The 27,481-nt window shown below is 39.8% G+C and overlaps 2 protein-coding genes across 2 annotated transcripts; both read right to left on the bottom strand.

The window, feature by feature from the left end:
• Window positions 1–3,450: 3,450 nt before the first annotated feature.
• LOC146612144 (pancreatic secretory granule membrane major glycoprotein GP2) lies at window positions 3,451–8,515 on the bottom strand. Its single transcript, XM_085343521.1, has 9 exons — window positions 8,428–8,515; window positions 7,811–7,899; window positions 7,602–7,706; window positions 5,575–5,735; window positions 5,346–5,481; window positions 4,761–4,855; window positions 4,066–4,234; window positions 3,731–3,845; window positions 3,451–3,626 (listed from the first exon to the last, which is right to left on the bottom strand). The coding sequence occupies exons 1-9, from the start codon at window positions 8,513–8,515 to the stop codon at window positions 3,451–3,453; spliced, it is 1,134 nt and encodes a 377-aa protein (XP_085199647.1).
• Window positions 8,516–9,817: 1,302 nt separating this feature from the next.
• On the bottom strand, window positions 9,818–24,059 carry shprh (SNF2 histone linker PHD RING helicase). The gene is made up of 30 exons (XM_085343683.1): window positions 23,953–24,059; window positions 20,549–21,139; window positions 20,199–20,328; window positions 19,888–20,106; window positions 19,658–19,736; window positions 19,086–19,236; window positions 18,860–18,962; window positions 18,517–18,776; window positions 17,770–18,423; window positions 17,039–17,290; window positions 16,874–16,952; window positions 16,447–16,610; window positions 16,025–16,281; window positions 15,686–15,807; window positions 15,333–15,421; window positions 15,097–15,189; window positions 14,874–14,981; window positions 14,331–14,473; window positions 14,049–14,222; window positions 13,815–13,877; window positions 13,507–13,732; window positions 13,182–13,319; window positions 12,759–12,860; window positions 12,588–12,659; window positions 12,043–12,231; window positions 11,869–11,961; window positions 11,690–11,776; window positions 10,813–10,991; window positions 10,098–10,178; window positions 9,818–9,991 (listed from the first exon to the last, which is right to left on the bottom strand). Exons 2-30 carry the CDS (start codon window positions 21,128–21,130, stop codon window positions 9,895–9,897), a joined length of 4,986 nt encoding a protein of 1,661 aa, XP_085199809.1. The 5' UTR covers window positions 21,131–21,139; window positions 23,953–24,059; the 3' UTR covers window positions 9,818–9,894.
• Between the last annotated feature and the right edge of the window lie 3,422 nt (window positions 24,060–27,481).

Raw genomic sequence — 27,481 nt, 5'->3', positions numbered from 1 at the left:
ACTACGTCATCACGTAAACCGGCCGGTGTCCCGGTCATATTTAGGTTTATGGAGGCAGACCTGAGAGCACTGAAATAAACAGAGTGGGAAAACCCCCGAGGGCAGTTTTACATCTATAATCACTATTAGGGTGCTTATGATGCAGTCTGGGAAATTTAATGGGAATAGACTCCTGAGATAATATTAATTAGCTACCCTTAATTAATATTTTCCTTCCAAGGAGACAGTTTCCTGTCATTTTTTAAGTGGTCTCCAGCAATAGTTCTTCTGGCTTTCTAAAGGTCTTTCAAAGTATTTCTTTGGACATTTGTTGCCTTTTCACTAATTTTCAGAGGAATGTTTTTATTTTTGTTAAGCTACTTAACACTGACCTATGAATCATACCAGCATGACAAGGCACTTAACTCAAGGAGTGAACCATTGTTCTGACACACTTCGTTACTAGAAGCCTGTGGCAAAAACACATAATTTGTTCCAATTTCTTTTTTGAATCTACAGAAAGTCAAAGACAACATGATATAATGGGCATAAAATACTACTGTTGAACCAACAAGGTGATTCCCAAAGAGCCATTAACTGAAAACGTAGCTCATATCATAGCTCATATCTATCTAGACAGCATGGTGTGCGGTGTGTCCTTAAAAAAACTTAAGGAAACTGGACAAATGGAGGACAACAGAAGAAGTGTCAGGTATAAAATCTGTCTGCAGCTGGCACAGAATTGGCACAGAATCGGAAAGTTATGGCTTTAAGAAAGAGGAAAAAGCTTATTAAAGACCTGAGAGATGCATCTAACTCTACTATGCACCAAATCATCATTAGACATGGTCCTAGTGGAAGGGTGGCTGTGAAGAAACCATTCTTATGGAGGTAAACTGGAATAAAAGGCTGCAAACTTTCACAACAACTTGACTGAAAATCAGTGGCAACAAGTCTGATAGTGTGGTGAATCAAAATCAGTATGTGTGGGAGGAGGGCAGGAGAGGTACACTGCATACAGAATACTTATATGCTGCATTTCTATGTGTGTTTGTGCATGATTCATAATTAGTTTAATCTATTTCCCATTTTCACAGCAAAAACATAAAGAAATGAGTGGTGGCTCTAGACTTTTGCATGGTACTGTATGTAGGCATACAAGAAAAAATCAGAGGATGCTTAAAAAACTCAGAAAGACTAATTACATTTTTATGCATAAAGATAAAAAGACTGGGGTAAAATTATAACTTATCCTATCATAAATAAGTCTTTCCCCTCTGTTCGAGAAGGTAAAGCAAGATTTGGAGAGATGGAATTCCCTACCTGTTTCTTGGCTAGGACGTATAGCTTTGATTAAGATGAATATTTTACCTCGATTGTTATATCCTGTCCAAATGATTCCGGTTATATTTTCAAATAGAGTGATGAAGGATCTGAATAGTTGGCTAAGCTCTTTTATATGGAGCAAACGTAGACCAAAACTTAAGATGGCTACACTGCAGCTCCCAGGTTCAGTAGGAGGTCTAGATTTACCAAATATTAGAACATATCAATTGAGTACTCACATGAGTTATATTCATGACTGGGTCACAAATAATTCACACTCTATCTGGTTGGGGATTGAAACCTCTCTTTCAAAGTATCCATTAAGGGACCTATTGTTTTTCAAGAACTTTAAAGATATTAGATTGAGCTGTGATAATCCAGTCACACTTAATACACTTAAGGCCTGGCGGTCAGTATGTCGAATTGAGGGAAGGTTGAAGCTAACATCTATGTTTACTCCTATTGTGAATAATCTTGACTTTCAACCGGGGATGTTTGATATAGGTTTTAAGGAATGGAAGAACAAAGGAATTCAGAGACTGAGGGACTTATTCTCCGATAATGTAGTTATGCCATTTGACCAAATGGTTGAGAAATATTCTCTCCCCAAGCATGACTTTTTCCGTTACTTACAGATAAGGCATTATATTTTGCATAGTACTAACTTTAGTGAGAGTCATGAAGTCTCTCCTGTTGAAAAATTATTATTTTTAACAGACAAAGAGGTACCTGTGAAGATATTTTATAAGGCTTTATATTCTGTACTCTCAGGGACGTCACAGAGGCTTAAAGGCAAATGGGAAAAGGAATTAGGTATAGTAATTGATGATGAGGAGTGGGAAGATGTCTGGAGTTACGCCAAATCAATATCAGTTTGTAATCGTACCAAAGCAATACAGTTAAAAATTATACATAGAATGCACATATCTATGTTTCGCAGACATCAATATAATCCTACCCTTTCACCCATGTGCCTTAAATGTAAGACAGTAATTGGTACCCTAACTCACAGCTTCTGGTCATGTTTGAAATTGCAAGATTATTGGTCTAATGTGCTATTTGAAATGGAGAAGATTTTCGGTTGTGAATTGGAGATGGACCCTCTGTCTCTCATACTGGGCCTCCCCAGCCGGCGATTAATATCCAAGAATAATATGAGATTGTACTGTGTTCTCACCTATGCGGCAAGGAAGAATATACTACTCCAATGGATTTATGAAAAAGTACCAACTATTAAAGGTTGGAAAAGAGTAGTGTTGGATTTAGTGCCACTGGAATATCTTACATGTATATTGCATTCGAAAACAGATCAATTCTTTAAGGTGTGGGAACCATACTTGAACTATGTGGAACCTGATGTTTCTAATATTATGTTACAAGGATTCTCTTGAGTGTTTAAACTGTAATGGAACTGAGCTGTTTTTTTTTTTTGTTTTTTTTTTATGTGTTTAGTTATCAGTTTGTTTGTTTTATGTTTGTTTGTCTGTTTGTTTGTTTTTTGGTTTTGAATTGTACACTGTATTATGTTATGTAATTATGTACTATTTGTGAAAATAAAAAGGAAAAAAAAAAAAAAAAAGTCTGATTACTGTTCATGTCATATCCAGGAAGCATTAACAGCAAATTCACATCCATTTTCATTAAACGTGAAACACGATTAAACATGATTAATTTAAGAACATTGTTTTATTTACATCTGCTATTTGGGTCACGTGTTAAAACTAAAACCATGTGACCCAAAACTGAGCAGCATATTTGTGTGTCATATAACATTAAAAAGTAAAACATTAAACGTTCGGGCATGTTTTTTGTTTTGTTGCTCTGGATCATATTCAATTGAAAAGGCACTACAGTTGCTTTTTGAGTAAAAGCCACACATGCAAGAAAGAATTTACTTCAGTGAAAATACAAATGGTATACAGCAGTTGAATTAAGTAGCACAAAATAAAAATAATGACATAAAGCACAAGTATCTTAATATCAGGAATGTGTTTAAGAGAAATGTTTATTACCCACAGCTTTTTACAAATCAAACAAAATTTTTTTCTAATGAGCATAATACACAAAACATATAACATTATTATAAAAACGCGTGTACGTATGTTTTCCTGTGTCCATTTACTAATTCTATAAAGTCCCTACAATTCATGAGGCCACTTCTGAGATGTGATGAATGTTGGACAGGGTAAGCTGTGCTTCCCGTGCTGGGTAGAAATGTCTGGAGCGAAGCCACAACCTCCCAAAGACTCCTGTTACCAGCAGCAAGACAAGCAGCAGTCCTCCAAGGACAAAGGTCTCCACAGCTGGGACTCCTCCTGCATCTACACACAGGTGGGTCTGCATGCTTATGAACTGCTTACAGTGTCTGGAATCTTTAAACTATGAAGTTAAACTATATTAACTGCAAAGACTGAATTAAACATACCTAGACTGGGATTTTCACTGTGGTTTAATAGTCGTCTTATGGGTCCGTAAGACACTGTATGAGACAGTGGTATTTCTCTCCGTGTTCTCAGTAATCCATCTTCACTGGAACAGTTCTGTTTGGCAAATACACGAGTGAAATGTGAAATTTAAAAACCAACATAAGCAGTCAAATATACAGTCATAAGCACTGTATATTTAAAATGATGGCAGCTCATATGGCTGAAAACCACTCCTAGGCTGACGGGTCTATATTGGTGACATATAGCAGGCTACTTGTCTGAACTGGCTCCTGACTATCAGTTTGAGGAATGGGTGCAGCATGAGGTCACTCACAGGCTGACACAGACCAGGACCACTGTGGCAGATCTGGACGTTGCAGTGAAGGAAGACGTTGGTATAAGAGCTGCCGACAAACTTAAACATTTGTATCCTGAACGTGGCCTCTGGGCCCTGACCGTTCTTCAGCACGCTCAGAGTCTGGTCGTTGGTCAACACTGGACAGCTAGAGGGAAGGAGACAAGTCTAAGAGGCCTGCTGATAGCAATGAAACACGATGCTGCACTTTAAATATAACAAAAGGAGAAACAGCTAATAAAAAAAAAAAATGCAAACATAACTTGAGGTGATACAACACAGAAGTGTTTGAGTGCTTTCATCTCTTCATCTCTTTAGCTCTGAGAAATCTTGGTGCATTTCATAACTCTGCTGTTGCCAACAGTACCAAATACTGCCTGGTTGTCAAGGGCATGCACAGCTGTTGAAGTGAAATGCATGTGGCCTCTCAGCCAGGAGTCACATGACCAGCCTGTGAGATTTGTTGTCTGGACAGCTCTCTATGCAACAAACTCTCTTATTTCAGATTTCAACAGTGCACCCATAGGAGGAGGTGGAACTGTTTGCTAATGTGGTGAAACAACACAGCCACGGAGAACGCCATAAACAAGCTTCCACACCTTCAAAGTATGTGGTGTAAACATGGCAATCATGCATTTTCATCTGCATTCAGTTTAAACAGTCCAGAGGCAGACCTGTCTGCGATGAAGGTGTACTGAATATTGCTGTATGGATCACTGGTCGGCGTAGCCCAACATCTCTCCATACGCAGCTGCAGATGAGAAGGTATCTGTGACACAGACAGAGTTCGGCAACGGTCAATTAATTCCTTAAACAGGACAAACAGTTTTCCATAACGCACAACAAAATGATGACTCATAGTAAGTAAACAACAGGTGTACCAAGAGATTATAACAGCACGAAAGAGGACTCAAATGACTGTCTAGTCATGGGTGGAGTGTTAGATTTCCAGCACTGGTTGGAAAACTACCCACAAAACATATTGCTTAACCTTGTGTAAGAGCACACCCAAACTAACTCAAAAATAGCTGTGAATATTAACAACACTTTGAATGCTTAACAGTCAGAGCCAAGTATATATAATCCCTGTTAGATATTAACAGATATACTTATCCTGCCAATCAAATGCAAATACAACATATTGCTTTTGTGCATCATTCCAATTTGCAAATATATAATACAGCTTGTTAAGGTGAGAACTACATCTTTACTATTTGGAGGTGAAAAATATACTAAACTGACATTTCACTGCGATTTACCATGAAAACTTTTACAAAGATGTTATCCTCCAGAGTCAGCGATGGCACAGTGGTCCACCTGTCCTCAAAGGCTTCGTCTTTGTACAGCAGCATTGACACTGAGAAATTCCCATCCTCAGTGTTCAGAGTGATAGGTCTACAGAGGCAATGGGTTTATTAAAATAGGCCAAATGTTGAGAACAAATCATTCTCCAGTTGGAGAAAAGTCAGAAAAGAAGAAAACATTTACCTGATGTCCACTCTGATCATGTTTTCTCCGTTGGGCTGTTGGACCATGTAGTTGATGGGGTAGCGGCACGCAAATGTTATGTTGATGTAGTTTCTTGTGATAATATCTGAGTAGTTGTTGTGTATGGTGTTTATGAACACCATGTGTGTGTCATCTGAGGCCTATGGAGAGAACATAGCATGTGTGATGGTCAGTGAGGGGAAATGTAGCTTGTTTACTTTACCGTTACTTTTTAGATTTTTATAGAAATAGGAATCAATAATGCTGTTTTAGGTAAGAACAACTGCAGAAACCTGGAATAGAAATTAAGTGATGGGCTGATTAAATAGTGGAGATCTTAAGAGAATGTCTTTTATGAAAGTTTAGAAGTTTAGTTAAGTTTGATGCCTTTGTCTAACTAATGTCTGGATTGCGACATCATAAAAGACATATACACACAAGTCTAACATAATGCAGGTTGGGCGGCCTTTAGTCTGCATGTTAAAGTATCCTTGGGAAAGATACTGAACCCTGAGTTGCCACCATGCCACCATATTCATCAGGGTGCAAGTGTGTGTGAATGTTAGAAAGCACTTAGGCATAGATAAAAGCACTGTGTGGATGTTTGTGTAACTGAGTGAAAGAGACTTGTATTAGAAAGTGCCTTAAGTGTTCAACTGAGTAGAAAGGTGCTATATAAGTACCAGTCCAACTTAACATTTAACAATACATAAACTCTACTGTGGTACATATGAATACTGGCAAAGTGGATTTGCTAGCATCACCACATTCATTTTTTAATTCAATTCAGTTTCATTCATAAGGTGCCAAATCACATAACAGTTAGATCAAGGTGCTTTATACTGTAATGTAAACAACCTATAATAATACAGAGATTAAGTTAAAGTTAGGTTGAGTAGTCACTGGGATTAAATACTCTTATTCAGCTGTCACCATCCTTTTAAAATAAACCATAAAATGGGAACAGGTGAAAAGCTGGTGTGTGAAGTTTCTGCAGGTCCCTGTTGAGATGCAGGGTGGTGACCATGGTTACAAAGCAGGACAAACTGTCTTTACCTCTAACAGTTCAACATTTTTTACTACTTCTTGGTAAACACTCAATCGCTCCCCCGGGGCAGCCTCAATGAGAGGACCACTGACATAACCCCCCACTGCTACGTGCACTTATCACGAAGGCTCTGAGTCTTATACATCCAGAAATGTCAGCGAGGAAACTGTAAACGTGGCGTCTCTGATGGCAGGGTGTAAAAGGTGCTACGGTCAAGGTGAAAGCATGACTGACAGCTGTGACATTCTTCTCCTTTAGCAACAGCCCTTTTTCCTTCAGAGCATACTTACTTTCCTCAGCTTCTGTGCAAAAACCTTGTAAATCGCAGAAATTGAGTACTGAGAGAACTGCTGAAAGCCGTGTTAACCTTTTAGGTGGTTTACAAGAAAATTTTTAAAGCATTCCAAGGATTTAAAGGACACTTATGTGTTAAGCAGTGGCTGACTTTCAGTGTAGAGCAGCTGGATTAAAATAACCGTGAGCCTCATTGCCCACGTGAATGCTGATAAATAAGAAATACAAGGCCATTCAGAGTCCCATTGATGCTTTAAATGAGGCCCTGTCCTGTTATAGGCAAAAAGAACAGCTCTGTCCGTCTTTCTTGAAGAAATGCCACTCCTCCCCTTCTTTTCTCTTCCTTCCCGTCTCTCTGGGTTCAGCGTGTGTGCCTTTCTCTGTCCATCTATTATACTTGCTATGAGCTAATTTCCATACAAAATCTGAACACAGAGCCTCATAGTCCACATTCACAACACAGTAGAAAGAAGGTGATGGATCATGGATCTGAAGATATTCCTGCAGCACCTGTAGACCCTTTAATTCATTATGAAGAGAATCCTCTTAACATTAATGGAGGTAGTAAAGAGTAACTTGTCTTCTTATCAGATTTACCTGAATTTAATATCTGAGTTCACTCTTAAAAGATCACCTGAAGGAGCAATCCTCTATTTTTTTAAGGCAAATCAAAGATGGATCATACCATTATAGTGCCGCAATCTGACAGATTTGTCTTAATGCTGAAAACATAGTCCTCTCCGACTACATCACCACGGCACTCCGGATCATTTAAATGCAAATCCCAAGCCTTAAAAGAGAAGACACAAAGCAAATAGAGACAAATATGTAATAATTACTCAAAATGACACAGTGCTCTTTGGCATTATTAATGACTGGTCAGTGATGACTTACGTAAACAGGAGGAACTTTGTTGAGAAAAAAAGCGCTTGGAATAACAAGCTCCATACGGTCGTTGGTGCAAATGACAGTTTCATTAAGTTCTAACAGTAAAAAAAACAAAGTTATTTTATCAGTCACATTTTACACTCGGCACCTATAAACAGGTATATTACTATTTAACCAGTCAGCACATGTAGCGGACCAACAGTGTAGCCACCAATAAGTAAATCAACCAAACCAACAATATCCAAATATTAGCTTTAGAATGATTATTTTCCTCTTTTGTTGAAAGTTATACTATGACTCAGTACTTTTGAGCATTATGTATGTATATACAGGTCATTTTCTATATATTTTTCTTAAAAATTAGCCTCAATCATTTTCAGAGAGTCAAGACCTGAATGTGGTTGAAACCCGTCACTGCATTTAATGTCAAGGCATACAGCTTTTGCCAAAGGAGGCACCAGTTATACTCCAGCTTTCACTGGACTTGGACTAAATCCTCCTCTCTTGAGTTAGAACCTTTTTACAATTATTGCAGCCAGTAAAACAAAACAAAACATGCTAATCAATAATCAGTTTGTTTTTTGTTCATCCCCAGATTTGTGAGCTGTGAAACGTGTGCTCACCCTCCGCCTCAGACTCCAGATAGACTGCCGAGGTAACCATCCTCATGGTGAGCAGTAGCCAGACAAAAACCAAACTGGCAGATGCCATCTTCCCTCTGCTTTCTGGTAGCTCAGCCACTCCACTACCTTTTGGCTCCTTCTCTGACACTCTGTGAATCTTCTGGGAGCTATTCACCACAGTCTGACACCAGAAAATGTAGTACCCCTCTCTTACTCCAGCCCCTTGAAAACTAAAGAACTGCGGCCCTCCCTCAAGCCCTAAAAAACACCAGCTTGAATGATGCCCCCAACAACAATGAGATTCCACGCATGAATAGGGGGAACCGGGGGAGTCCAAGGTAACACGCATGTCACCGCCTACTGTGGCGACGTTCTCTTAGTAAACATCTTATGACCGTTTCTTACTACACAGACTAACAAGAAGTCTGGTAACCATGTAAAAAGGAACACCAGCACGAGGCTGTCCCTCTTTGTTGTCTGGACATCTTAAAATCTTTACAAGTACGGGAATCGCAGTCAGTCAGGTGAAAAGAAAACGCATTACAAGTCAAGGGCAATTCGCTAACAATGCCAAGTACCAGTGAGTGCATGTGTGTGGCAGAAGAGACCATAAAATACAAGAGAGGAATGATTATTTTAATCAGTTTAAGACAAGTAACATTTAATTAATCCACACGATTCTTAAGCTTGACCAGACGATTTTGAGGAATAGAAAAGAATGAGACAGTTGCTGTAAAGCACAAAACATCTTCACACAATTTTTACAAGTTTGATTTACAAGATTAGTTTCCAACAATCTGCACATTGTGCTTCTTTTTGTCTTGCAAATAAGATGGGCGCCATTGTTAGACCAAACTGTGTGGCTTTGTTTCAACAGTGAAATAACTTAAGGTCGATTGCCCGGCCGAAGAAATCCCGCGACAGTCTTTCACTTCAGTTGTAAAAGAGTAAAAGTGAGTTTATGTCAGAGGTGAGCACAAATCAATGGCGTTCTTCCTGCTTCATTTTTTTAACCACACAGTAAAAGGACGGCACAAAGAAATCTGGCAATAACAGGCGGACGACCCGTCACTCACAGACTTTTATTTCCTGAATGTTGTGAGAATGCCTCAAAGTGGTTCAGTCCATCTGGAGATACAGTGAAGTTGCACATAAATGAACACACCTGACTAAATGCGATAAACAAACACAGCTGAACAAGTTGGACCAGTAAGATACAACTATGACAAGTGATGCAAATGCATCAGCTCTAAATTGAGTTAAAATTCAACAAGTAAGAAATTTGTAGTCATCATCCATCAGCGATTTCTTAAAATAGTTTTTGGAAATTCGTTTCATAACATCAGGATACTTATATAAAAAAAGTGGAATGTGCAAAATTTGTCACCGCTGTGTAAATCGTGAACTCCCTTTTTCTCCTGTTTGCTTTACTTGGTATGTACCAAGTGAGGAGCCCAGTGCTGAGATTCACTCCAGAGGTTCAGTGTCTTCAGTGAACAGATCAGCCAAGTCAGCGACTGTCAGTACCGCAGCCTCCGAGTGCTTCATGGCTGTGCTGGTGTGACTGGAATCAAAAAGACTTTTATTGGTACTTTGACAACAGCGTATCCCCTGACCTCTTAAACTTGTATTTAAATACAAAAATAGCATCATTAAGAACTGACACGCACCTTTTTTCTGCCGTCTTCAGCATTGCTTGCATTCTCTCTTCAATTGTAGATTTGATGAGGAATCTGTGAACAAATGTTGGCCTGGTGGAGAGAGGAAACAAAAATGAGCATTTGTTTAGTTTTTTGTTCAGTAGAGGGTGGATAATTTAATATAAATATTATTTGGATAAAAGGATTAACAAATTCTCCACATTGTCATTCCTTTGTCAGACTTTAACTGCTCCTAAATGAAAAAAAAAAAGTACTCTTAGTTGGATTTAATTTACATGCATTTGTGCATTCTGATGCAGATCTGTAACTAGAAGCAGTGAATAATGATGTGTGTACAGCACTGACAGAGGTGTGCATGCTATATAAGTGCACTTTGGTCAAGAACTGTGTATCCCTGAGCACAGTGGTGAGTAAAAACAAAAAACTAATGAAATCAATTTCAGTGTATCCTGCTGAACTCTAAGTGCTTTATTTTCTGACATATTATAAGCTGCATAGTTGTGGATTTATAGTTTTATTAAATAACTGGAGGTTGCACTCGTATTAAACATGAATCTAAGAAAAAAAAATAAACTGCAGCTTTGAAGTCAATTCTCACAAGATGAGAAAAATGCAGAAGCTTCGTGTAGATGCAGCAACACATCTACACAAAGCTCTAAAGGACCCACAAAGTTATGCTGAAACTTCAGAGGTTTACTGACACACTTTACTGCCTGCTCCTTACTTGGTTTGGCCAATCCGGTGCACTCTGCCTATTGCCTGGAGCTCATGAGCAGGGTTGAGGATTGGTTCAACCAGCAGCACATGTGTTGCTTCGATGATATTCAGCCCATTGGAGCCCGTGTGGAGAGGTAGAAGAAGAATGTTGATCTTCTCTTCGTACTTGAAGGAACTTAGATTCTCCTGGAAAACCACAATGAACAGTGCAATAATGAACAAATTACAGTCATATCTGTATCAAGAGATGCTTCGGTAATTGATTTATTTTAAGAAAAAAATGAGGATTCCCTGAAAATTTATACTGCAATTTAAATACTGTGTATTTTCAAATTCAAACAATTATTTAACGTGCCGATTTTATCCAGTTTCTCCTTTGTATTACACAAAAACATAGACAATGAATGTATTCATTAGTCTTTATATTGTATTTTACTACAGAAAAACCTTAATTGTTATTAAGTTTCTGCATATGAGAGGCAAGAATTCATCTCCAATTGATTAACCTCTTTGTTTGTTGGCAGTATAGCTCACACACAAAAAACAAACAAACATGCGGCCCGGGGTAAAGGAAGAAATATTGAGTTTAGGGTTGGTGTGCTCTCAAGGGAGTGATCTCAGGTAAAAACAAAAACAACCTCAAATGAAGAACAAGGTGTAGCAGCAAGCCGAACAGCTGTTTTAGCTGCTGGTGGTGGAGAATACACACCAAGGAAAACCTAGTAGGTAGGTATTTAGACAGTCCTTAGACAGGGGGTTTACTGTAAATGTTTAAATCTATCATACAGTCTGTGGTATTTCAACAAAAAACAAAACAATACAAAAGTTAAAAAGCAGGGGTGTGTATTAAAAATTGTGGCGTTCATTATGTGTCAAATTCAAACCTGAAATTTGTGAATCCCGTTGATTTGAGAAAACTCCATGTTATTGTCAAACAAGGCCTTGGCGATGATGTCCAGGACACTCTGCCACTGTGCACAAGAGAAAAGGCAACAAAACAGGTCAGATCCAAACTCGATATCGCCAAAGTAAGTCTTGAAGAGTGCGGATAGTTAACTGTTACCGTGGAGAAGACGAGACATTTGGCCCCGGGGTTGGTCACTTGAATCTTCTTCAGAGTTCTCACAACTGCCTCCACTTTGGTAGAGTGACTTCCCTGACAACACAGGAAGAGGAACGTTGTCATGGCTGTGTTATACATTTATTTTTTTCTTTGAAAATGGGGTCGCTGGCTGACCTTGACTGGTATGTCTTGGTCCTGACTGGATGATTGGGTGGTGAACACGTAAGAGATTTCTGTGTGGGATGTAGTCTGCCTACAAATGGCACACTTGATGGCACGCCGCCTTGAGCCCACGCTGTACTGTTCCACAATGATAGCAATACACTCGTTACAGAAGCAGTGTCCACACGTCAGCACGGCCCACTGGAAAAGAGAGAAGAGCGAGATATTATTCTAAAGTATGACTAGCAGAGTATGGATAACTATTGACATTAATTACAAACACTCGCTAACCACTTCATTAGGTACACCAGTTGAGCTGCTTATTAATACAAATATCTAATTAGGCAATCATGTGACAGCAACCTATTCCATTTAGGCAAGTAGACACGGTCAAGATGACCTGCTGAGGTTCAAACTGAGCATCAGAATGGAGAAGAAAGCAGATTGTAAGTGGTTTGTTCGAAAATGCTAGACAGGCTGGTATGAATATTTCACAAACTGATGATCTACTGAGATGTTCCCACCAACCAAGATGTATAAGAAGTAGTGACTCTCACCTCCTGTCCCAGGGGCCGAGCACAAATGGGACACGGCTCTGGGTTCAGACCTCCAGTAGACTTGTCCTGCGACTGGATCAAGAAATGTATGTTGTTCAGAGTAAGCTCACATAATACATTTAGCTGGGGTAAATTTATGAATTGTGTAATTACTATCACCTATAAAATTACCTTTTCCAGATTTGTGAGATACAAAAACTGGCCGAGCTTCTTTTGGAGCTGAGATTTTGCCACAGCTTGGTCGTTCAGAAGTTTGACTCTGTTCTGCTCCACCTGGGAGCAAAACAATCGAGAGGAGGGGTCAGCTAATGAAAAATATCAGGACACTTTAAATTGCAAATATAAAGATCTATATTATATGTAGAAACCCACTGATCCAACAATAACATGAGAAAACTCGGGGACAGTGAAGAAACCCCCCTTAAATCTCTGCAGACAGTTAGTCTATGAAGCAAAGTAACTCTGCAAAGAGCCAATCCTTTAACAGTCCTAATAACAAGTCAGTCATGTTGTCACAACTTGTATAAATTATCTTTTACCAGACTGTCATAAGCGTGCAGCTATGCTAAATGAGTGTCACTGTCTTTAACTCGCCTCGTGGGGCTCTATGATGTGCGGCAGTTTGGGCTTTGGTTCATCAGGCAGACGCACACGTAGCCTCTCGGTGGCCATACCCAGCTCATCGATGGCTGACACATGATTACGCAGCACCATCCAGTACTCATGCAGCACCTGAGGACAAACACCAACACCAAAACAAAGACTTAAAAAAAGAATTTTTGTTAAACTGACTCCTCATAATACATATAATAATACCAAATGCCTATTGGAGCCCTACTGGAAAAATGCAGCTTTTTAAAAAATAAAAGATGCTCTTGTTGTCGTTTGTCCTTGTAATGTTGTAAGTGTGCCTACAAACCTTGTACTCCTTCTTCCAATTCTCAAACAGTTCCATAAAAGTGTTTCCTTCCTCCACCAGGTCTGGGTCCATGCGTTTAAGTTTGGCAAAAGACAAGATGGCCTTCAAAGTGCGTTCTGTCTCACTGGCTGCCCACAGACCTCGGCTAGTGGTAGGGAGACGGTCGTCGACCAGCCCCTCTTCATCCTCGATCATTTCTTCAAAGATGGCTGTCTGACCTTTGACGCTGTGGAGGAATTTTACTGATTAACCACCGCTTGGTTATGTAATCTGATTAATGATGGATCTAAAAATACTGCTCTACTTACGTGTGAGAAAACAGCTTGGACTCGTAATCTATGAAAAGTTCATCCGCTTTGCAAAAAACACAGCTAGAAAATGACAAGACAGATATTAGGTAAAATAAGTTTCAGAGTATTTACAAAGAAGTGTTATGTAACACAAGGAAAAGCTGTCATTTAACCTCCACATAACTTTATAAACTGAACATTTTAAGGTTTCTAACAGTGCTTGTACGAAGCTGCAAAATGCTGACGACATACTTGTTGAGTGGCAGTCGCATTGGCCTGAGATGACAAACTGTGGCCTCCTCTATAACTTCTTTCGAGGCCGGACCCTCAAGACTTTTCACTGCATCTTGCACGGTCTTTTGAGATTTCATCAGGTCCTGCATTTGTGTGGTGAGCAGAAACTGCAGACCATAGCCATCACGGAACCTGCAGGACACCAGACACTTGAAGCATCCTGGTCTTTTGATAAGTTCAAGGTAACGGCTTGCAACCACTATGCAACTACTCGGAACTACTTGATAAAAAAGTGCTTACTTGTCTGCCATGGAGAGCTTGTGGGCTTGTTGTTTGTAGCTGGACGTCAGCTCATTCTTGATGCGGGACACCAGGTCGTCATCAGTGGAGCAGCGAACTGCCCTCTGGATAACATCCAGCCACCAGGGAGAGTTCAGCTTGACCTTGAGAAAGATAGATAATCATAGTGATATTCAACTACTTTAACTGTTTGTGTAAGTAACGAGTAGAATGCCAATTATAGTGCCATTAGCTACATTTACTATTTTCTTTTTATTAAAATAATTTGATCAGTAAGCTCCAATTTCCTGCTATGCAGTTTTCTTTTTGCTGTGCTAATTTGTTGGAGTTCATTAACAGATCCAAATAAATGTCATTTTAAATACATTTCAAGTAAGTTCATTTTAGGAGCTGCAGAGGATGTATATAAAAAGGCAATCAATGCAGAAATTTTATGATCTTAAGATATTGGTTTTGCACTCCTAAACATCACTTATGTCTCTCTTTATATATGTAATCTTTTCATAAAATATGTAATTTCCCCGAGTGTAAAGAAGTTCTCACTTTTCGCTTCAGCTCTTTTATGTTCTGCAGCACCGGCTGCAAAGCCTGCCGAGCATCCGCAACCTCAGAGTCGTATTTGGTCATGTAGTGCTGTCGCAGCTGCTCGGCCTACAGAGACAAGGAGAATGAAAAAACTGCAGTAGTAATTCTTAAAACACAGCTTTGATTTAAAAAGAAGAAAAATAGATACATTCTGACAGTATAATATATATTTGTGAATCACCTCTTCATCTAGTCTGTCATCTCTGAGGGTAGGAGGAATCCCACGATGCTTAGCGCTTAGCAGCTCCATCAAGTTATGGGTAGCATGAAGCCTCTGTTTTACCACAATGGCAAGAGTAATAGAAAATTAATTATGTCAATACATTCTAAGAGCCAGAAACAAAGATTTTAGCTTCTGGTTTTTAAGTCATGTGTTCCCTCAGTCTTTGTAGAGATGAAATGTATGAGGCCACATACCTGTAACGAATCAGTCTTCAGTCTGCCTTTGTGCTCTTCTGATGAACGGAGCACTTCTCTATACATCTCTGCTGCCTCTGCAAACTCACCTGCAGGTGGCAAAGGAAATAGTCATCCTTAGTGCCACTTAAAATGTCCACTACATGTCAAGCAAACAAAGTTGGCTGCACAAATCACCTCAGTGCAGTAACAATAAACATATCGCTTTACTGAGACCAGCCTTAACAAAACATCCCGGTGCAAAAAGTGTCGGGAGACACAAAGATGGGATCATGGCCTCTGTTTTGTTTAAACTAATTCCCATGGGAAACTAAGAGCAAAGGGAGCAGATGTATAGAAGTGGGGATCTATACCTCTGATGATGTGGATTCCAGCCAAACCATTGAGTGCGCACACCAATTGTCTGTGAGCTTCTTCACACTCCACTCGACATTTCTTCTGCAGGGACTTCAGGAGCTCCTCCATTGTCATGGTGCTACAGAGAGGAAGGCAAACCTGCTTAACAAATCCTCCAGTGCAGATTACACAGAATGGGTCAGCTTTAAATAAACACCCCCAGCAACAAAAAGGTTGCTGGGGGGGCTTCAATCATCCTAATGTTATGATCTAGTCCAGCTGGACTGTTAATTAACTGCTGCAGCTGCCTTTAATAAGACCTCATCTCATGCATAAGCATCTTGAGAACACAATACCTTTTCTGCAGAGGCAGGAACTCCCCCCTGACAGCCTGTGGATGGCAGCAGGCTTGGCGCAGCCTGAGCAGCGGGCACAGGATGGTATTGACGGTACGGCGGTCGAGGCTGCCGAGTTTCAGGCTCCAGTCTGAGATCTTCCTGAGGTTAACCAAAGCGTCTTGGGAGCAGACCTCGTGCTGACGGTGGTAGAAGTGACCCTCGACGGGCGAGAAGTGCAACCAGTGCACTTCCTCTGTCTGAGGCGGGATCTGAATCTGGAGAAAGATTAACAGGACCATCTAAGATGAGTACAAACATTCAAAAGAGAAAGCTTTAAGGATGTGTTTCATATGAAAAAAAATGGGTCAAACAAAATAGTTCTTCAGACAGTCTCAATGAAATCCAGGCCAACGATCAGAAAAATACTTTTAAAATCCTACCTGATCAATGACGTCTTTTTTAGCCGATCGCCATAATATCTGAGCGATCACATGGTACAGAGGTTCCGTATTTCCACGTCGATAGGGACGATAAAGAAGCTGGTGCCACCAGTGCTTCACCCAGTATGGGTCAACTCCCAGGAAAAGCACAAGGCCATACAGATCTACAGCAAAAAACAAAAGTTTTAATTATTATTTTTTTTACTGCTGAAGAGACCAAAGACTGAAATCACAACCTTGACAGATTAATTACATCTGTGCATAGATTCAAAAACACTTTGCTTTATTATATTTTGGCAGGTAAAGGCAGTAAAAACCTACACTTATTTTTATCTTTATATCTTTATATGCTACATAAAAAATTCAATTTGCATTCATACTCATAGTATTTCTTTTTTCTTCTGTGGTAACAGCTTCTTCACTTTACCTTCTAAGCCTCTCTGGACTGGAGTGCCGCTGACACACCAGCGGTTAACAGACGCAAGACGTAGAGCCATCTCCGCAGCCTGATGGGATCAACGTCAGGTGGTCGCATAAACTACGTTTAAATAACAAAACAAAGTAAGATGCAACAAGAATTGAATGATCTCACCTTCGCAGTGGGGCATTCCACCATCTGAGCCTCATCCAGACAGATTCGCCACCACTCCACAGCTACCAGAGGACTGGGTATAGCCATGTAACGCTTCTGGTTGCGGAAGCGGCGGCCGTCTTTGCTGTTACTGTGGGGAATGTCAACGTAGTTGAGCTCAGAGCGCAGCACGTCGTAGGTGGTAATGACCACGTCCTGCTCGGCGAGCATGTGAGGCTGAATGAATCCATGTTTCTTCACACCCTGATAAACCTAAAGAGGAATGTGAAAGGCAAAATAATTAGGCATGCTTAAACACAGATGAGAGAGAGAAGAGTGCGTGCTTTAACAAATTATAAAAGATGTGTAGTGCTTGCACAATGTTGTGTTGTTCCTGCTCTGCGTCATCATTGCAACTGACGACTCGCACTGTTGTGATGGTACAGTAGTGTAACATGCAATGATTTAAGTGAGTGTATCATTTTCAGAGTACCTGAAAGTTGGAAGGTAGAGGGTGTATTTTAAACCAAACCCTGGTCTTTCTTAATCTTAACAAAACAGTTTTGTTACTTACATCTAACCAATCAGTTTTGTGCCTAAACTGAGCCAAACAATAACTGTAAATAATCAAAACCACCTTTTGGTTTTACTCAGGAAGCACATTTAAGATTTATTTTATTTTTATTTTAGACTTTAAGCATATTATATATGAGATACTACCAAGAGACTGATGTATGAATCTACTCTCTCACCAGCACTCGTAAGGAGGAGGACCTGATATGCTTGTTGATCTCCTCGACCCACTGGTGGCAGATGGAGCTCGGGGAAATTATGAGGGTGGCTCCTGTGGACACGGGTTTCATGGCTACCAGGCAGTGAGGGCAGTAGAAAGGTGTAGTTTCAAGGCTCTCTTCTTTATAGTTCACACAGTCTGCGTGCTGCCACAGCTGACAGTTCATACACTGGACGCGGGCCTTGTAGTCAATGATGCCGAGTTCACCACAGATGCACTCGAATCTGTAGTCAGGGGTGTTAAACGGGACGACAGACGCTCTGGTGGGGGTTTCCGTCTCCTTGTCATCATCGAGCTGTGAAGCTTCTCCTCTTTCTTCGGGGAGATCAGCTATTCTGCACATGTCTCGTGTATCTGAGTCACTTTTATCCTGAGAAACCTGTAACGGTGCCGTGGAAGAATCCAGCATGTCATCTGGCTGATCTGCTTTCTCATTCAGACTTTCATCCCACTCTGTCTTTGTTTCTGCTTCCTCTGAGACAGGGCAGTCAGATGTAGGGGTGCTCGGATCTCTCTGATCGTCTGAGAGAGAGTTTTGTAGAGCTGCCTCTGCCTTTTCTTTTGCTCGTCTCTGAAACATTTTCCTGGGCGTGCGCTCCGTGCTTCTCGAAGTCTTAAGAAAGACAAATGCAGACCAAACTCAGGCAACGCAATAAAGTCATATTTGTGGCATGAAACATTCATATTAGAAGTTCTTTATTCTTACAGACTTTGATGATCCTGCAAATGTTTTCTTTGTTTCTTTGTACTTCTTTCCCAGCTTGAACGACCCCGCCAAGCCCCGACCTTTGACCCGGTCAACCATGCCGTCATCTATGAGCTTTGTCAGCGTCTTCCTGATGTGGTTGCGGTTCTTGAGGAGGTCATAGCCATAAGTGGCTCGGATGTAGGTGAAGATGGCATTGACTGAGGCTCCCTTGCCAGATCTCATCTCCTTTATAGCAGTGAGTAGCATGACACGCACAGCTGGAGAAATATAAGTATCATTCAAAAAGGTGTGAAATTTCAGTGACTTATGCGGATTGCCTAAAAAGACTTGAGTGACATACTTGGGTAGGATATTTTAATTTTAGGCTGAGCTTCAGACTTGCAGCTGATAACTTTCTTTCTTTCTAGCGGAGGAGGAGGAACAAAGTAATTCACAGATTTTCCCTGCAAAGCCATGAGATTAAAAAAAGAAATAAATCATAAACCATTGTATGATACATAAGATTTGATTACAACGTTTAGGGAAGAAAACAAATGTGGCATTCATCACAGTAGAGGTCTACTAACCACAGGGAGTGTGAGGACCTCTTGTTCGAGGTCCTGCCGGGTATGAAACAAGATTAGAGCCAGAACTTCCACCGTCTTTCCAAGCCCCATCTCATCAGCCAGGATCCCACCAGGCCACTCAATGCCAGCTAGTGGAAATTCTCGAATTAAGCTAAAAATAAAAAAAGAAACTAAATTCTAGTAGCTGCAGAACTATATCATACCTGAGAGTCACCTTAATGTGATAACAGCAAGTTTAAAGGTCAACTCATTCAAATTACACACGTTTTTTTCCACTGATGGTGTCCCTTCAGCCTGTTTTACTGTTGTGATTTTAAGATAACAATTCTCCCATCAAGTTTTATGCTAATGGTGCTTAACAAACAAAATAATAACACACACAACTTTTGTGGTTTCAACTTAAATAGTAGTCCCCATAAAAACTGCTGACAGTGAGGCCTGTGGATTATATTGAGTTTAAGTGTAAACTGTTTGCAGAAAGATAAGATTCCCATCATCTTTATAATATTGAAAAGGCAGAAAATGTTTCCAAATGATCAGAACCTTTAACATGAGAATAACTATGTTCTTACCAGCCGATAAAAGGGTTGTAAAAGAGCTTTTTGCCGCACAAAGCGATCAACTCCCGCCAGAGGAAATGCAATGATTGTTCTGCAAAGAAACAGTAAATACTGAATATGATGCTTTTTGAGACAAACCACTGAGATCAAAAATTCTTAAATTCAAAGGGATCTAACTTAATTCAATTCAATTAAAATTCCAGTTAAAGGTGCATGAGCTGTAGGGGAATGAACAGAGGCACCTTTACTTGAGTTGGTCCTGTATTTCTCTCTTCTCAGCATCCAGTTGACTGCTTGACTCTGATAGGGCCTGAGTACAGGAATAAGAGCCTTATGCTGAACGTCATAGGTCACCTTCTGGCTTTCTTCCTGGTGCATATGCCTGACATAATCGTAGAGCTCCTCAACATTTTGCCTCTCCAGGTCGGTATCACATTCTTCCTCCTCATTATCTACGACCTCTTTATGGAGAATAAGCAACAAAAACAAGTCAAGGTGAATTGGAAACCCTGTGCTGCTATAGTATGGTGTAAAGAACTTGGAGTCTGCTTACCGGGAATAATGAAATCGTAGAAATACTCCATTAACTTCTGCATCAGTTGGTTTGCTTTTTTGAGCCGAGCATTTCCCTCACTGAGGAATTCTGGCTTCCCGAGCCCAGTTTCCAGCAAGCAAATCCCCACCTGCCAGACAGAGCCAGGAAAAAGATTAAATATAAAATAATGTTTAACAAAACTTGAACTGTTTGATGATTTGACTAAAGGAGCACAATTTTACTCCAGCCAAAGACAGCTGATTTAAAAAATATATGGTATTAAAAGCCAGGTAACTTCATGACCATTTATTAACAAAATCAAGCCTAAACATGGATCTTTGTGTCCCAGTAAAAGTACCTACATATACCTTGACTGAGTCGTCTTTTGCCTGGTGACAGAGCTGCACCACCCTCCTCTTCTGTAGCCAGTCGAGGTCCTCCAATGGGATCCTACGGAGGCTGCATTCTGCCGTACAAGTGTCTTCATCAGGACTGCACTGCACCCCTGAGCTCTCATCACAGCTGCTGTAACTGATGCAGAGTTGCTCACCCATCCTGTGAAACGTGAAAGCTCTCTGATCGCAGTCAGATGGGAGCCAGGCTGGCCTGACACTGAACTCCCCAATGAGTGCTTTCCAGATGTGGCTGAGCTTCAAAAGTGGAAACACAGTGAGCGCCAGAGAGGTAGAAGCAGCGGTGATGTCGGACGACGTGTTGGGAAGTTCTTCTGTAAACAGGACAGGGGTGCAGGCAGCCTCTGTGGCGCCCTCTGGAGGGGAGAGGAGGGTGCTACTAGGAGCTGGGTCCGCTGAAAGAATGGAACAAGTCGGTATCTCTTCATCTTCCTGGACTTCCTCATTCTTGCGGTCCTCCAACATGTTCCAGTTCAACCTCTTCTTAGCTTCTTCATCCACCCTCACAGGAGGGGCCCTCTTTCTTCGGCTACTCATGGTGAAGCTCTGCAAAGAGGGCAAATATTATGAAACGCTCACCAAAAAAAATAAACACAACGTCATTTATTTATTCATAACTACATCAGTAGCATATGCCAGATACTTATATTTATATTTGGTAGGCAGAGAGAAAATATCCTTCCTGAGTTTCCCTGAACAAGGTTGATTATTGCCTAATAATAAACAATAACTTAATCATAAAAACTTTCCGTCATACAGACCATGGCTCCACAGTAAAGTGGTTTACTCATTCACCTAATAAGTGAAAGATCTATGGTTCGGTCTCCAGAGGAAACACAAATCCCTTTGGGGCATCCGGTTCAAAAAATCTGTCAAATTAAATATGCAGAGCTACAGAGTATGGCAACACCTGGTGAATAAGGGAGCAGCTGGAATATGCTTTTCTTTTACACAAACAAAATTAAGTAAAATCCAATTTTCCACTAACCAAACATTTTGTTTATTTATGTTGCCTTCTAGCCTATATCCCTCCTTAAATCATTACATTTTTACATGCACTTATGCAGGACTTAATATACTCTACTAGTACTCATGCATAATTCACATTTCAACTAAATCCATATTTATGTATTACTGTGCCCTGGTACAACCTTTTTAAGCTGACTTTATCAGATGACTTTTTCGGAAACTGTCCAGCTCCTGAGTGTGCACAGCATTAATCAACTGCTGGTAGATCCACAGCAAAAATAATGTTTCTACAAAGACTTTTATATTAATACTGTAGTATGTTTGTACATGCATGAATGCTTCTGTTCTCACAGCTAGAGCTTTGTGTCTAAGATGATCCTTTTAGAAGTAATATGTTGACATCATATAGAGTCCATCTAGCCATCCTCTTCCACTTATCCTTGTCAGGGTCGCGAGGGGCTGGAGCCTCTCCCAGCTACCATAGGGCAAGAGGCATCATACAGAGTCAAAAGTAGGAAAAACTGGAGTTTTAAAAAGTTTAACCTCTTGCATCCTTGGGATTACTTGTACATAAGCTTTCTTCATTTTTTTAAAAAACTTTTTTGTTTAAGACGAGCACCCATAATTGCAACAGTTAATTATAATAAGACCACTTCAACGACATATTGTGGATATCCCTTGTGAGCAGTTATTATGAGAGTGGCAGCACCTGTGATGTTCAAGGCTGATCTCTTATTCAGCCACGCTATTTTGTTTGGGGAGAACTTGGGTCCTGTGCAACTTCAGCATACCCAAAATACTCTGACATTAAGACACAGGAGAATCTGATGGATTAGAATTAAGTAACAAAGCTACCTTTAGCTGCTTCCCTATTCATGACAGTATAATGCCACTTTTGGCAGCTTTTATGCTGATTGCCCTTCCTGACAAAACCCAAATGTATGTGTGTCTCTGACTGAGCCAGGAATCAATATTGATCATACGTAAGTATTTCATTAAATTGACGTTTAGTCCTCTGATGTAGGGTGGCATGATGGTGTGGTGGTTAGTGACATCACCTCACAGCAAGAACGTTCTGGGTTCAAATCCAGTCTGGATTCTGTGTGGAGTTTGTATTTACTCTGGCTTCCCCCCATTGTCCAAAGATCTCCCTTACGTTACTTGGTGAATGTGAGTCTGTCTCTGTGTTAACCCTAAAATAATGTGGCAATCTGTTATACCCTGCTTCTCACCATATGAATAGTATAGACAATCATTCTGTACAATACAATAATTATAGTTCTACAATTGTTTATTAATACTCACAATTGTATATCTACAATCTGTATAGTTTCATATTTTTAACCATATTTATATCCTTTTCATAGCCTGTACATAGCTTGTAAACTCACTATAGTCTGTACATACTTATAGTTATAGCATATTCATAACATACCTTCATACCGTGTACATTGTAACATACCTATAATAGTTCCATATTCTGTAATATATCTATATTATTGCTAAAGCACTTTCTGGATGGATGCAAACTGCTTTTCATTGCCTTGTACTTGTGACATTTGCAATGACAATAAAGTTGAATTCTATTCTAATTCTATTCTATTTCATGACAGCTGGGATAATCTCCAGAACTTGATAAGTTGAAGAAAGTGGATGGACAAATTGAATTCAAGGGCTGTTCCAATAATGGTGAGGCCGTTCTCCAGAGAACAATAGGTGGTGATACCATGTATGTTGATTTCTAATCCGGAAAATGACTTTAACGTGTCCACTTATTTAGGTTGGCACCATAAGCTACTATGTTGATGTTGATCCCAGGTAGAAGTGATCTGCCTTTGTAGTACAGAAAACTGAGGGTTGACCCTGAAGTTTCCTGGTTAAGATGAAACCCTGCTTCACAGTAAAGGCCTCTTATGGGATACAACAGACTTCTTATTTACCAACAGGTCAACAAGGCTCATACTGGAAGATAGCATATCAATGGAAGCAGCATGTGAGGTACTTACTGTGCTATTAAACTATCAAAGCGAATGAGACATATCCCACAAGACAACCTGTCAGAGTTTAAGTTTGCATCCACAGCTGGAGCCTGTCACTTCACCTACATTGTATCTGTGTTTACCTATGGCTCAGGCTACATGTATTGCTAGCTGGCTAACTTATACATCTTCTACACGACGGCTTACAAATAGCAGTTTTAAAATTAGCTCCTTCCCTGCGGGGAGAGTTTATCCTCTGAGAATTCAGTCAGCAGCGAAACCATCAGCACACAACAGTCTGTGGTATAAACAGTGTTACACAATGAGAGCACTTTCGTACAGCGCGCCACATTTCATCCCCTGACTGCAAACAAGCAAATTAAAAAGGTAAAAGAAAAAAAGCATATTTACTTGTCGAGCCTGCCTCAAACTGCTCCTGTTAATACAGCACGACGAGAAACAGATTCATGTTGAAGCAGCTCCACACAATCCGGCTGAATCGCTGTACAGTTCATCTACGGACATCAATGTTGACGTCCGCCATTTTTAAATGCAGGAAATGACGTCAAAGCAGGGGAAACTGTCAGATTAAGTTTATCTAACACAAATTTGTATGACTCAAAACTTACAACAGATTAAATGATTTGCTCCAAATGATTGTTTTTTTGTCTTTCTTTTTGCATTTCTTTACATTTTTTCATGGTTATATATATATTGCCAATATCAGACAAAAACAGACAAAAACTGAGTTTGTTCGAGTCTAATGAGTTTAAAAGTCAATATTTGTATATGACCACTTTTATTCTTCAACTCAGCCTGAACTCTTTCTTCTTTTCAGTTTTCTTGTCATCTCTTCTACTACCACTACTTCATTAACGTTGATGTCCAGGGTCTTGGGAAGGCCAGTCCATGACTGATAGGCTCTATTGCATGTTTTTTTTTTTCCAGCTGTGGTTATATTGCATTGGCAGTGTGTTTAAAAATAATTATCATGCTGAAAAATTAAGCAGTTGCTAATAAGATGCTTTCCAGAAGGCAGTGCGTGTTGCATTAAAATCTGGCTGTATGTGTTTTTTTAATGTGTTTATAGTTCCAGGAAATTTGAAAACTGGCTGGCTGAAATATGGTCCCAAACCAAATTTTGCAAAAGGCTGTAAACACTCACTGTTGTACCGCTCTCCTGACCTCTTCCAAACATACTGGTGCCGGTTAGAACCAAATTTCAAATCTTGATTCATCACCCAATTAGACTTGTTTCCACTGATTTTCAGGCCAGTTCTGGTGTAATTTGCCATTTCCTCCCCGTTTCCCTTCCTTAAGAATGGCTTCATGAAAATTTTATTTTTATTGTCAGTAAGACTATTTAAAGGATGCATAAAAATAATTTTGCTTAAACTACGGCTTGTACTTTACGTTTTCTTTCTGGCTGAAAATGACTTAATATGAATGATAAGAAACATGTTTGATTATAGGTCAACAAGCATTTCGGAACAGGTTAAATACCGGTAATCCTTTTTTGGCAGATGATCATTTAAAGCACTGGCATCTGATGAAAAGACAGGGAACTGGTATGAGGGCTGAAGAAAATCAGAAGCTCTGCCAGCGAGAACAGCAGGTCCACAACTCCACCTGAGAGAGAGGGAGAGAGAGAGCAGCAGGCAAGAGAAAGGAAAAGAAAGAAGTGGGAAAAAGACTACCTGGACCAGGACACAAATTATACCTTTTTCTAACAAGCTGCTGGTAACAAACTGCTTAAAGATAGAATTAAATTTGATTCTTTGCTAAGTTTTCTCTTACATGTAGACACAACAGTGTTTCATCCTTTGAGTTGGGTGTTTGTTTGTTTTTTTTTTTGTTATGCTTTAATGATTAATATGTCATTTTTATGTGGCTTAGCGTTACAAAAAACAGAGATTCCTCTGACAATTCTACGGTAAAAACACTGATTTGTAAATGAGCCGAAAAGCAGTCAATGGCCAAAACTACAAGAAAATTGGAAGCAAAATATAAAAAAAAGAGAGAAAAAAGAAAAAAGAGTCAGTCAGCATTTTTGCACAAAGCTTTAGGTTTATAGAGAGTTCATGCAATGCCAAATTCTTTGCTGTACTGGTTGCTTATTTTGTGGTCTAATCGTTAGGATTACAAAGGTTAAGGTTGAGTAAACCTTTATTCAGTGAGGTTGCAGCAGTGGCATCACCCCCTTCACCACAAGGTGGCAGCAGAGCCCGCTCTCTTTTGACAGCTGCAGTAGTGAATAACAAGTACATCACATCTGTCCGTGTCAGACACAACGCAGGAGGGAAAAATTAAATTGAAGTTTGACGAGTCTCTTTGAAGTTTGCATAAAGTAAGCGACTGCCTATAAACAGTCTCTTACGTTGCGCTGATTTGGTCCAGGGGGTTTTAATGGAAGCTTGTCAAATCGTTATCTATCCCCGACTTATTTATTTATTTTAAAATATGCTTCTCAGGAGCCTCACTCTCACCCCGATCTCTTCCAAAATGTTATCAATCGACGCATCACTGACCCTCGTGATGTGCATGAACTCTGGTTTTAAATCAGGGACACTGCAGTGAGTTTGACCCGATTTAAAAATGCAGTGAGCAAGAGGAGAAGAAGGGAGCATCTTATCACCAGTGCAGAGAGAGAGAGGGAGAAAGGGAGGGAGGAAGAGTCCCACTGTGTTTCGGAGGCAGAAGAGTCCAGACCGGCGGCTTCAGAGGAGACACGGACCCACTATGTCCCGGTTATGTCCTTACCTGGTTCAGGTAGGTGAAATCACGTCTTTAAGACTGTTAAACATGCATGTGCATGCAGCTGATGATGTTGCATGTTATGACCTGTGAATGACACCGTTTTATAGCTGCAGCTGAGGACCTGGAGACAGCTGCTAAACGATAATAAAGAGTATTTAGGCAGAGTCATTATGTGTGCTGTTTGAGATGGCTCATTTCTGGCTCAAGCCATAGTGATTTTTGATTTTTATTTTTATTTATTTTTTGTCAAAATAGTCCAATACTTATTTCCAAAGGCTTCTTTTACTCACTTAACTTCGCTCAACTGTAGAAAACAGCCACATGTATCAAAGATTTTTTTTAAAATAATTACCATGTCCACATTGATCTTCGCTCAATTCAGTTACCCAAAAAAATATAAAATCAGAATACTTTAAATTTTTTCATTACCGTTGCATAGCTTTATTCATGATGGATATTAATAGATATTAATTCATTTTTAATACTTGAAGTCTTTGCATGAAGTTGATTCCCTGAATTGACTGAACACCCCCCTTCACTGGCCCTCTACTCACATGACTTAAAGAAAAATAATATACCGTATTTTGTGCAAGGTGCAGACATGACTCTTTCATCAGCAGTTCCATGTTCCATGTTTTCAGTTGGTATAGTGAAACACAACACGGTGACTTGTTTACAGAGTGAACTGATATTTTCTTGTAATTTAGATCATACAGTTGTTAAACATATTAAAACTCCTTTTGTAACTAGCTTGTTGTCTGTGGCATGAGTAATGACTGACTTAAACATAAAACTGCCCTTACTTGTTACTGTAAAAAGCAGTAATGGAGTGCACACACAATAGCATGCACATTGTGATAGTTTTAAATGTTCATTCACTTCTTTTTTTGCATCTAAACCCACTAAATGTCAGAAAATCCAACCAACTATTCAGAAGAAAATGTAGAACGAATGGGCTTTAAATGTTAATAAGTTCAAAATATAGCACTCATTATTTCATTTTTTGATAATCATGATGGATTTTAAAGCTGTTGAGAGCATTAAGCAAGCATTTTGTCCTGAAACTGACACTAACTTGACACTTTTAATATGAAGTAAGAGAGCAGTAAGTGTGAAAAGGATATTTCATCATCCAAATGATCGCACAGGGGTCTTTATCAATGACTGAAGAGGTCTCTAGCTG

Source organism: Diplotaxodon limnothrissa, linkage group LG19 (genome assembly GCF_057381915.1).
Source record: "Diplotaxodon limnothrissa isolate DT_005_m linkage group LG19, D_limnothrissa_male_GT1.1, whole genome shotgun sequence".
NCBI classification, from domain to species: domain Eukaryota; kingdom Metazoa; phylum Chordata; class Actinopteri; order Cichliformes; family Cichlidae; genus Diplotaxodon; species Diplotaxodon limnothrissa.
The sequence above is the reverse complement of the archived record's forward strand: the minus strand, read 5'-3'. Positions and strand labels throughout refer to the sequence as shown.

Bases quoted from the DNA above. Each gene is read 5' to 3' on its own strand.
- LOC146612144 (XM_085343521.1), bottom strand. From the start codon at position 8,515: ATGGCATCTGCCAGTTTGGTTTTTGTCTGGCTACTGCTCACCATGAGG. The intron at 4,856-5,345 runs GTAAATCGCAGT...TCTGTGTCACAG, and splicing joins TCTTTGTAAAAGTTTTCATG to ATACCTTCTCATCTGCAGCT. The intron at 3,627-3,730 runs GTATGTTTAATT...ACCTGTGTGTAG, and splicing joins CAGTGAAAATCCCAGTCTAG to ATGCAGGAGGAGTCCCAGCT.
- shprh (XM_085343683.1), bottom strand. From the start codon at position 21,130: ATGAGTAGCCGAAGAAAGAGGGCCCCTCCTGTGAGGGTGGATGAAGAA. The intron at 15,422-15,685 runs GTATAGATCCCC...TGCCACCTGCAG, and splicing joins TGGAATCCACATCATCAGAG to GTGAGTTTGCAGAGGCAGCA. The intron at 13,320-13,506 runs GTTTGTAGGCAC...GTTTGTCCTCAG, and splicing joins ATTGGAAGAAGGAGTACAAG to GTGCTGCATGAGTACTGGAT.